This window comes from Coregonus clupeaformis, chromosome 23 (genome assembly GCF_020615455.1).
Source record: "Coregonus clupeaformis isolate EN_2021a chromosome 23, ASM2061545v1, whole genome shotgun sequence".
Classification (NCBI taxonomy): domain Eukaryota; kingdom Metazoa; phylum Chordata; class Actinopteri; order Salmoniformes; family Salmonidae; genus Coregonus; species Coregonus clupeaformis.
In genome coordinates, this window is record NC_059214.1 from 112,968 (window position 1) to 125,306 (window position 12,339).

General features: G+C 42.7%; 1 protein-coding gene across 1 annotated transcript in view; it reads left to right on the top strand.

Annotated features, from left to right (window-relative positions):
• Positions 1-11,523, top strand: part of LOC121536458 (protocadherin-17) — a 30,334-nt gene extending 18,811 nt beyond the window's left edge. The window contains exon 4 of the mRNA XM_041843741.2: positions 10,250-11,523. Within this exon, the coding sequence (XP_041699675.1) occupies positions 10,250-10,860 (611 nt within the window). The 3' untranslated portion in view covers positions 10,861-11,523. The remainder of the gene's footprint in view (positions 1-10,249) is intronic.
• The last annotated feature ends 816 nt before the right edge of the window (positions 11,524-12,339 follow it).

Here is a 12,339-nt window from a genome sequence, read left to right on the forward strand (position 1 = left end):
TAGGGTAGGGCAGTGTGAGCAGGACCCGCGGTGTCATTTGACTTAATAAATGAGGATCGGATGTCATCAACCTTCTTTTCAAAATGGTTGACGAAGTCATCCACAGAGAGGGAGGAGGGAGGGGGAGGAGGAGGAGGATTCAGCAGGGAGGAGAAGGTGGCAAAGAGCTTCCTAGGGTTAGAGGCAGAGGCTTATAATAATAATAATAATATGCCATTTAGCAGACGCTTTTATCCAAAGGGACTTACAGTCATGCGTGCATACATTTTTTGTGTATGGGTGGTCCTTGACATTTAGAGTGGTAGAAAGTGGCTTTAGCAGCAGAAACGGAGGAAGAGAATGTAGAGAGGAGGGAGTGGAAAGATGACAGGTCCGCAGGGAGTCTAGTTTTCCTCCATTTCCGCTCGGTTGCCCGGAGCCCTGTTCTGTGAGCTCGCATACAGTGAGAAGGCAATGTAACACTGGCTTTTTAGTCACCGCAGACATAAAAACTGTAGTCCAAAATATCAACTAGTGCAAATGCTTCTATTAACCTTTTCAATATACAGACCTCTTTCTCTGCATCATTGTCAAAGTCTAGTTTCTCTGCAGTGGTGATAGCTACCTGTAAAGATACATTCAAATGTGTCTCTTTCCTGGTCGTACTGCCTGTGTTGTGGTCGTTATATGTATATATATGTAAAACAGGTGGGTTTTTTCCTCTGATGAGATGAAAAGCAGGCAAAAACAAATGCATTTCCCATATTTGGTTCCTTGGAAGTTTTTAGTTTCCCATTGGTTCTGGTAACGAAGCCATACATTTCCTGACCAGTAAAAAGGAACGTTTTTTTTAAACGTTCTGAGAACGGAAGTGAAAACTTCGCCTGTTCTGGGAACGTTTCTTTTTAGGTTGCAGGGAGGTTCTGAGAACGTTTTACTCTGGTTTTATTAACGCTCTGAGAACAGAAATATATATATATATATATATATATATATATATTTTTTTTTTTTACCCCCTCCTTTTTCGGGATATCCAATTGGTAGTTACGATCTTGTCTCATCACTGCAACTCCCCAATGGACTTGGGAGAGGAGAACGTTGAGAGTCACGCGTCCTCCGAAACATGAACTGCCAAGCCGCGTTGCTTCTTAACACACTGCTCGCTTAACCCAGAAGCCAGCCGCACCAATGTGTTGGAGTAAACTGACAACCAAAGTCAGCTTGCAGGTGCCCGGCCTGCCACAAGGTGTCACTAGAGCACAATGAGCCAAGGAAATCCCTCCCTGGCCAAACCCTCCCCTGACCCGGACGACGCTTGGCCAATTGTGCGCCACCCCATGGGGCTTCCGAGATCAAACCCAAGGCTGTAGTGGCGCCTCAGCACTGCAATGCAGTGCCTTAGACCGCTGCACCACTCAGGAGGCCATTTTGAAGTTTTTTTATAACTTCCTTAAAACGTTCACTGAATGAATACTTTCAATAACACTGCTAGATTATTTTGGGTTAACTCTTTTTAGCTTCAAGCACAGATATAAATTAATTTCCTTAGGCATTAATCATGCAAACACATTTATGAGATTCACACCTATAATCTTCTGTTCTCTATCCATGGAATTAGTCCACTGTGCCACCAGGATGGAGCTAGCATGCCATGTTCTTTTTACGCATACAAAGCTGTTCATTATATTCAAACAGACCCCATTTCAAAGGAAACAAGTACTCATTAAGATCCGGTGTGGCCAATTAGTGGGTGAGGCCAACAAACCTGAACACACTTAACAATATAGAGGTTAGAGAGTTTTATTGATGCTGAGAATGGAATGTATATGTTTTTAAATAACCATGAGAACCATAAATATAACCATGAGGAAACCTGTAGGAAATGTTATGCTGAAGTACTGAAATTCCCATAGAAGAACGTTGTTTAATTAACGTTCTCTGAACTATTTGAAACATTACTTTAAATAGAACCATGAGGAAACCTGTAGGAAACGTTATGCTGAAGTACTGAAATATCCATAAAAGAACGTTGTTTAATTAACGTTCTCTGAACTATTTGAGAACATGACATTAAATAGAACCATGAGGAAATCTGCAGGAAACGTAATGCTGAAGTACTGATATTCCCATTGAAGAATGTTGTTTCTTAACATTCTCTGAAATATTTGTCAAACCAGTTGGAGAACATTCCTAGAACATTCCCAATGTCAAACCAGTTGGAGAACGTTCCTAGAACATTGCCAAAATTGCAATTAAATCTAACCATGTTTGAACTTTTAGGAAATCTTCTGTTAAAGAAATGAAATACCAAGAATAAACATTTTTTGGTCACGTTCCTTAAATGTGCTGAGAATATTCCAAAGCCATGCAACTATCCTGCAACATTCCCACAAAGTTGTGGGAAGGTTGTTTACTAAATAACCATAGGACAACCACGCTCTCACCAAGCTCTAAGAAACATATGGTTCTCAGAACGTTATGTGCTAGCTGGGATGGTTCTCAGAACGCTATGTGCTAGCTGGGATGGTTCTCAGAACATTATGTGCTAGCTGGGATGGATCTCAGAACGTTATGTGCTAGCTGGGATGGTTCTCAGAACGTTATGTGCCACCTGGGATGGTTCTCATAACGTTATGTGCTAGCTGGGATGGTTCTCATAACGTTATGTGCTAGCTGGGATGGATCTCAGAACGTTATGTGCTAGCAGGGATGGTTCTCAGAACGTTATGTGCTAGCTGGGATGGTTCTCAGAACGTTATGTGCTAGCTGGGATGGATCTCAGAACGTTATGTGCTAGCAGGGATGGTTCTCAGAACGTTATGTGCTAGCTGGGATGGTTCTCAGAACGTTATGTGCTAGCTGGGATGGTTCTCATAACGTTATGTGCTAGCTGGGATGGATCTCAGAACGTTATGTGCTAGCAGGGATGGTTCTCAGAACGTTATGTGCTAGCTGGGATGGATCTCAGAACGTTATGTGCTAGCAGGGATGGTTCTCAGAACGTTATGTGCTAGCTGGGATGGTTCTCAGAACGTTATGTGCTAGCTAGATTGACTGTAATCTGTAGTTAGTCTGCCTTGCTGGATATGCCTTCAAAAGCACAGGGATTGTAATGTATGGGATCCATGTTGCAGTTTTGCCAAATCGAACTGTTGTTGTTTTGTTCTTCCCTTTGATTTAATATGCATTTTGAACTCACATTTTCTCTTGATCTCAGTCCTGACAGACTGGAAATTGGAGTGGTTGTACTAATTCCCTAGAAATGATTTATTCAGTCTTCTATGTTTTTTATTTGAGTAGCTGTGGGAGGACATATGGGGTCTCTATTGCTGAGATTGAGCTGGCTCTGAATTTAATTTTATTATTTAACTTTCATATTTGATAATACTTCAAATGCACCTTTATTTTTTTATATATTTTTTTATTTCACCTTTATTTAACCCTCGTGTTGTCCTCCCCAAATGCCTTACGCCTTTTGTCCTCTGGGGTCAAAAATGACCCCGCCTGGTTTGACTGTTTATAAAGCATACAGTATACATTTTCAATCAATTCTGTGTTACATCTTTAGTCTTACTTCTGTTCAACCCATTACTAGAATTTTTTTCATTTGTTTTGGAATTTAGAGCCAATAGACCTTGTTTACATAAAAGTATACCCTGTTTTTAAGTAAAAAAATACAATGAAACTATGAATTATTTTGACCTATTATTATTTGACTATTTGACTTATCACTGAGTGGTATTTGTAAAAGTTTAGTGAGGATGCTGTTTTTGAATCATTTTATTTTTATTAATGACAGCCCATAATCACACCTTTTGTCCTCTGGGGTCAAAAATGACCCCGCCTGGTTTGACTGTTTATAAAGCATACAGTATACATTTTCAATCAATTCTGTGTTACATCTTTAGTCTTACTTCTGTTCAACCCATTACTAGAATTTTTTTCATTTGTTTTGGAATTTAGAGCCAATAGACCTTGTTTACATAAAAGTATACCCTGTTTTTAAGTAAAAAATACAATGAAACTATGAATTATTTTGACCTATTATTATTTGACTATTTGACTTATCACTGAGTGGTATTTGTAAAAGTTTAGTGAGGATGCTGTTTTTGAATCATTTTATTTTTATTAATGACAGCCCATAATCACACCTTTTGTCCTCTGGGGTCAAAAATGACCCCGCCTGGTTTGACTGTTTATAAAGCATACAGTATACATTTTCAATCAATTCTGTGTTACATCTTTAGTCTTACTTCTGTTCAACCCATTACTATAATTTTTTTCATTTGTTTTGGAATTTAGAGCCAATAGACCTTGTTTACATAAAAGTATACCCTGTTTTTAAGTAAAAATACAATGAAACTATGAATTATTTTGACCTATTATTATTTTGACTATTTGACTTATCACTGAGTGGTATTTGTAAAAGTTTAGTGAGGATGCTGTTTTTGAATCATTTTATTTTTATTAATGACAGCCCATAATCACACCTTTTGTCCTCTGGGGTCAAAAATGACCCCGCCTGGTTTGACTGTTTATAAAGCATACAGTATACATTTACAATCACTTCTCTGTTTCAACTTTTCAGTCAACTTTATTCCAACCTATTACCTGACATATAACACATGTTATAATTCATTTCCAAAACATTTTCAACTTCAAAACCTAACTTTTTAGTCTGAATGAGCCCTCAGTTGCATGCGAGGCAGGTAGTAATGGCGTGATCTTTGCAGATGTATGCATTGCATTTTGGCACATTTTGGATGTTTTGAAATCACTTCGGCGAGGGCAGAATTTGCACCTACTCCTTTTGGGTAATGGGCGAGGAAAGGGCTGGTCGGCATGAGGGAACTGGGAGAGGGGGAGCTGCTGCGGAGGTAGAGCTGGAGGAGACCTGCTGGATCTTCTTAACCAATTTGACAGCGGCTGACGTACGGGGAATAACCTTGCGTCGCTTGAGTGTGAGGTATCACCAGTTGTCGCCCAAGCTCCTCCATGAAGAGCCTTCTCTTGTTGTACTTTCCTTGATTCCAGGCTGGCTTGATTTCAGACCATAGGACAAAAGAGTTGTATGCAGACACGTCGAGAATGTTGTAGAAGACAACGAGTGGCCAACGGGCTGTCATTCTTTTGCACGTGTACACACTGGTAACTTTGTCAAGGATATCAACACCACCTTTGTTGTGATTGTAATCTTCAATGATTTTGGGCCTTTTGTCATCCCTGTTGCTCACAGCAGCATCCCGATGCAGAGTGCTCATCAGAAGAACATTTTTCTGTTTTTTGGGGTGATATGACACTAGAGCATGGGTCTCGGTGAAGGCAAACTTCGATGAGAACCGTGCCCGGTCCTTTTTTGACACCAGAGCAGGGGAAGCTCAGGCTTATTCCTCCGTACTGTTCCCACCATGCAGCTTTCTTTTCAGCAGCTGCAAGCCAAGAGCATGTGAAGTAAAAAAAGTTGTCACAGGTGATTGTTTTTCCCCGGAGACCTTCTGTCATGTCAAGGACAACTCTCATGCCCTGATTTTTTTCTGACTGGCGCACAGCCGGTTTGCCAGTGTATACCTGCATGTTCCATGCATAGCTAGACCTGGCATCGCATGCTACCCATATTTTTATCCCATATTTCCTGGTTTACTCGGGATGTACTGTTTGAATGGACAGCGACCTCTGAAGGGGACCAGGCGCTCATCCACAGTCACATCAGTACCTGGATCGTACATCAACGGCAGGAGAGACACCCACTTGTCCCATACATCTCGAATGGGAGCAAGTTTGTCTCGTGCACGGCGATTTTCTCTTGTGGCTTTATCATCAAATCTAATCACTCTTGAGATTTTATGAAACATCTTGAGTGTCATGGTAGCACGGAAAATTGTCCTACCAGACTCGGCATGCCATAAACTAGATGTAGCTTCCTTACTAGATCGGTATAACGCCAGCAAGAATCAACACACCCACATATGCCTGCAAATCCATTTGATCCATCTTTCTCCACTTGTTGCCATAAACGCGTTGCCCCCTCCTTGTTTGTCATGCTCAGCACTGCGTCTTCAAGAGGCTTTGGCAGAAACAGGTCAAAAGTGGACTTTATGTCATCAATCCGAGACCTTGCATATGCAGTTGGACCATGGTGGCTTGTATCTCTCTCTGCTGTCAACATGCGCGTCAAGTGGTCACTGGGAGGGATGGAAGACCAGATCAATGTTTCATCCTTTGACTGGAAATATTCTTCCATCTCAGCTGGGTCCTCTTCCTCAGATTCTACCTCATCTGTTGATTCTTCGTCTTCATCATAATAGATGATGTCCTCCACTTCTGACACTTCTTCCATTTCAACTTCAGATTCTACCTCATCTGTTGATTCTTCATCATAATAGGTGCAGTGCTCCACTTCTGACTCTTCTTCCATACCAGCTTCAGATTCTACTCGTCATCACGTTCATCCATTTCCTTATATTCATAATCATCTTCCATTTCTGCAGCAGGAGATGTGGGGGAATCTTCGGAGGAAGAAGTAGCATGCTGTCTGTATGTTGGATCTATCACCTCATCATTATGTTCCTTCTCTTCTGACCCTGAACCCTCTTCATCAGTTGATTCATCCTCATTATGTGCAGCATTGTCCTCCTGGTCATTATTTTCTTTTATTTCAAAAATTATCTTGCAAGCCTCCTGTGCATTATAAAACTTCTGCCTCCTCATTGTGCTGCCTGTCTCTCTCAGACTAAAATGTGAAATGCCCAAACACCTGTGAGAAAATACTTTTTTGTTGTTGTTGTTGTCATAACCATTGCTTGACCCCACACATCAAAGAAACATGATCAAAGATGTTTACCTTGACCCCACACATCAAAGAAACATTATCAAAGAACTTTTGACCCCACACATCAAAGAAACATGATCAAAGATGTTTTGCCAAGCAGTATGTAAACTTTGTGCTGCGGGTCTTTTTGACCCCAGAGGACAACAGAAGTTATTACATTTAGTAAAACACCCATAATTCAATCAAATTACTTCAAATTTGTTTGAATCATAAAGAGCATAGTATTAAACAACTACCGTTATTTCAGACCAATTGATGAATAAAAACATATTTTGTCGGCAAAAGATTTAATTTGGGGTCAGAATGACCCCAGGACAACAGGAGGGTTAACCAGGTAGGCCAGTTGAGAGCAAGTTCAAGCATTTACAACTGCGACCTGGCCAAGATAAGGCAAAGCAGTGCGATAAAAACAACAACACAGAGTTACACATGGAATAAACAAAACTTACAGTCAATAACACAATAGAAAATCTATATACAGTGTTTGCAAATATAGTAAGTTATAGCAATAAATAGGCCATAGTGCAAAATAATTACAATTTAGGATTAACACTGGAGTGATAGATGTGCAGAAGATGATGTGCAAATAGAGATACTGGGGTGCAAATGAGCAAAATAAATAACAATGTAAATAACAATATGGGGATGAGGTAGTTGGGTGGGCTAATTACAGATGGGCTGTGGACAGGTGCAGTGATCGGTAAGCTGCTCTGACAACTGATGCTTAAAGTTAGTGAGGGAGATAAGAGTCTCCAGCGTCAGAGATTTTTGCAGTTCGTTCCAGTTATTTGCAGCAGAGAACTGGAAGGAATGGCGGCCAAAGGAGGTGTTGGCTTTGGGGATGACCAGTGAGATATACCTGCTGGAACGCATACTACGGGTGGGTGTTGCTATGGTGACCAATGATCTAAGATAAGGTGGGGATTTGCCTAGAAGTGATTTATAGATGACCTGGAGCCAGTGGGTTTGGCGACGAATATGTAGTGAGGACCAGCCAACGAGAGCGTACAGGTCACAATGGTGGGTAGAATATGGGGCTTTGGTGACAAAACGGATGGCACTGTGATAGACTATATCCAATTTGCTGAGTAGAGTGTTGAAAGCTATTTTGTAAATGACATCGCCGAAGTCAAGGATCTGTAGGACAGTCAGTTTTACGAGGGCATGTTTAGCAGCATGAGTGAAGGAGGCTTTGTTGCGAAAAAGGAAGCCGATTCTAGATTTAACTTTTGATTGGAGATGCTTAATGTGAGTCTTGAAGGAGAGTTTACAGTCTAACCAGACACCTAGGTATTTGTAGTTGTCCACATATTCTAAGTCAGACCCGCCGAGAGTAGTGATTCTAGTCGGGCGGGCAGGTGCAAGCAGCGTTCGATTGAAGAGCATGCATTTAGTTTTACTAGCGTTTAAGAGCAGTTGGAGGCTACGGGAGGAGTGTTGTATGGCGTTGAAGCTCGTTTGGAGGTTTGTTAACACAGTGTCCAATGAAGGGCCAAATGTATACAAAATGGTGTCGTCTGCGTAGAGGTGGATCTGAGAGTCACCAGCAGCAAGAGCGACATCATTGATATACACAGAAAATAGAGTCGGCCCGAGAATTGAACCCTGTGGCACCCCCATAGAGACTGCCAGAGGTTCAGACAACAGGCCCTCCGATTTGACACATTCAATTCTATCTGAGAAGTAGTTGGTGAACCAGGCGAGGCAGTCATTTGAGAAACCAAGGCTATTTAGTCTGCCAATAAGAATGCGGTGATTGACAGAGTCAAAAGCCTTGGCCAGGTCGATGAAGACAGCTGCACAGTACTGTCTGTTATCGATCGCGGTTATTATATCGTTTATGACCTTGAGCGTGGCTGAGGTGCACCCATGACCAGCTCAGAAACCAGATTGCATAGCGGAGAAGGTACGGTGGGATTCGAAATGGTCGGTAATCTGTTTGTTAACTTGGCTTTCAAATACTTTCGAAAGGCAGGGCAGGATGGATATAGGTCTGTAGCAGTTTGGATCTAGAGTGTCACCCCCTTTGAAGAGGGGGATGACCGCGGCAGCTTTCCAATCTCTGGGGATCTCAGACGATACGAAAAATAGGTTGAACAGGCTAGTAATAGGGGTTGCGACAATTTTGGCGGCTAATTTTAGAAAGAAAAGGTCCAGATTGTCTAGCCCAGTTGATTTGTAGGGGTCCAGATTTTTCAGCTCTTTCAGGACATCAGCTATCTGAATTTGGGTGAAGGAGAAGCGGGGGGGGCATGGGCAAGTTGCAGCGGAGGGTGCAGAGCTGGTGGCCGGGGTAGTGGTAGCCAGGTGGAAAGCATGGCCAGCCGTAGAAAAATGCTTATTGAAATTCTTGATTATCGTAGATTTATCGGTGGTGACAGTGTTTCCTAGCCTCAGTGCAGTGGGTAGCTGGGAGGAGGTGCTCTTATTCTCCATGGACTTTACAGTGTCCCAATTTTTTTTGGAGTTAGTGCTACAGGATGCAAATTTATGTTTGAAAAAGCTAGCCTTTGCTTTCCTAACTGCTTGTGTATATTGGTTCCTGACTTCCCTGAAAAGTTGCATATCGCGGGAGCTGTTCGATGCTAATGCAGTACGCCACAGGATGTTTTTGTGCTGGTCAAGGGCAGTCAAGTCTGGGGTGAACCAGGGGCTATATCAGTTCTTAGTTCTGAATATTTTGAATGGGGCATGCTTATTTAAGATGGAGAGGAAAGCACTTTTGAAGAACATCCAGGCATCCTCTACTGACGGAATGAGGTCAATATCCATCCAGGATACCCCGGCCAGGTCAATTAGAAAGGCCTGCTCACTGAAGTGAGTTTTAGGGAGCGTTTGACAGTGATGAGGGGTGGTCGTTTGACCGCGGACCCATTACGGACGCAGGCAATGAGGCAGTGATCGCTGAGATCCTGGTTGAAGACAGCGGAGGTGTATTTAGAGGGTAAATTAGTCAGGATGATATCTATGAGGGTGTCCATGTTTACGGATTTAGGGTTGTACCTGGTAGGTTCCTTGATGATTTGTGTGAGATTGAGGGCATCTAGTTTAGATTGTAGGACGGCCGGGGTGTTAAGCATATCCCAGTTGAGGTCACCAAGCAGTACGAACTCTGAGGATAGATGGGGGGCAAGCAATTCACATATGGTGTCCAGGGCACAACTGGGGGCTGAGGGGGGTCTGTAGCAAGCGGCAACAGTGAGATACTTATTTCTGGAAAGGTGGATTTTTAGAAGTAGAAGCTCAAACTGTTTGGGCACAGACCTGGATAGTATGATAGAGCTCTGCAGGCTATCTCTACAGTAGATTGCAACTCCGCCCCCTTTGGCAGTTCTATCTAGACGGAAAATGTTGTAGTTTGGAATGGAAATTTCTAAGATTCAGACTGCTAGAACATAAAGTGATTATCATTTAATAGCAACTTTGTAACTCTTTCCTTAGGACAAGACAGATCTGTTCACTGCACAGATGAATGTCGTGCGCTGGGCCATTCTGACAGATGCTGGATGCCAAAGTTACGGGTAGGAAGCCAAGCAGACAGCGCCGATAATCGCACCAACCTTTTAATTGCAGTGGGAATGGAGGCCACGGTGGAGACAGAGATTTATGGCAGCCACAACCGCAGCGCAGCCAGAAAAACCCTCAGCACATTCGGCAAGGAGCAGCGGGACAGCACCATCCTAGTGGCCAACATCAAACCCTACTTCAAGTCTCAGCGTGCCCTAAGTCCCCAGCTGCAGGAGTGCTCCTCTGCATCCAGCAGTCCCACCAAGGGGAACACACCACTGGACTCCCACACCAAAGGGCCTAGGGAGGAGGTGGGGAGGGACGGGGAGGGGGGCTCAGACAGCAGTGCCTACGGACCCCCAGATGGCCAGTGTTCACCGCCCCGTACGGAATTGGAGGAGCCGTCATACCTGGCCTGCGACCTCAGGCCCAAGTCCCTGTCCAACAGCCTTATCCACAGCTCTGAGATCAGATCTGTGATCATCAGCCAGGAGTGTGGGGGGATGGAGTGTACCAGTCTAAACCAGCGGGACTCTGGGAACTGAAAGGTCAGGGTCTGGGCCTTGCTCTCATCTGGGTGCCGTGTGATGAGGTCACAGATGAATGACGGAGGGGTTAATTTGTGTCCACCCGGGAAGGTTCCAGACATGCATTGTACTGTATAACCAAAAACCATCAGACATTAGCTATGTATTCTTTTGATTCTGTGGTCTGTTGTTCAAAGTAAATAAAAAAAATGTATGTCCATGGTTCTGACTGCTGTGAGCAGAAGGGGAAGAAAACCATTGCTTTCATGCTATTATGTGTTTTCATGGTATACTGTTCAATTTAGATGTCCGTGTTTTACACAATTCAAGCTCCAATTTTGTGAGGCTGTTGAACTAATTGCTGCTGTTTAAGGTATTGAGTCCTGTCTGCTTCTGTTAAGTGATATGCTTTTGTCTTCACTTACTGTAGTGTATGAGAAACATCCGCTTGGATATATCATTTAAGTGAAATACAACGTGAAGTGTCTTATGAACGTTTAAAGGTCACTGCTCTGGTAAACCAGGGAATGTCCCTTTTCATAAAAAAACATTTGAGGTTCCTGAAAAATCAAGCAGTTTTTTACAAATGTATTTGTAATTTTATCGTCAGTTTATGTGCAAAAAAAGCTGAGCTTTTAAGTGAATATGAGCTACTGTTCTTGTGTGTTGTATTAAATTTGTATACACACGTGCTACAGCAGAACACAGAATGTAATTATTTTTTCACAAATGGAACCCCTAAAGCTATCAGGCTTTATTGTGCCTGAGGATCATAATTATCTCTCCAAGGGATGGTTCAAGGGCTGACATGATTTATCTTGCTTAATCAACTGTCAGGAAAAGCTGCAACCCCACAAACACACACCAAAACGAGCTGTGACTGTTTACAATAGCGGTCGAGACCCCACTCTAGTTAACTTGATATTATCATACTCATTATGCAATCATGACTCAGTCACCTTTCTTTTTAACACCAACTAATTATCTTTAACACCAACTAATTATCTTTAACAGCACACAGATTAAATGAGGGTGGTTTAGTTTATTCAAGGTGTGTCGACCTCAGCCCGCTAGTGTACCTCATTACACAGCAAATCTGCCAAGCCAATGCTGCTTCTATGCTGCTCAAGCATTAAAGTAACTGCCCAGTGAAAATCTCACTTTTAAAAGTTCATATTTGGTTAACTCCAAATAATGTTGTTGACTCGTCCTAAACTCGTATTTGTGGCAGAGGCATAAATTGGAGAAGAAACTGTTAACCCCCCCACCTCAAACAAACTGTTAACCCCCCCACCTCAAACAAACTGTTAACCCCCCCCACCTCAAACAAACTGTTAACCCCCCACCTCAAACAAACTGTTAACCCCCCCACCTCAAACAAACTGTTAACCCCCCCACCTCAAACAAACTGTTAACCCCCCACCTCAAACAAACTGTTAACCCCTGCACCTCAAACAAACTGTTAACCCCCACCTCAAACAAACTGTTAACCCACCC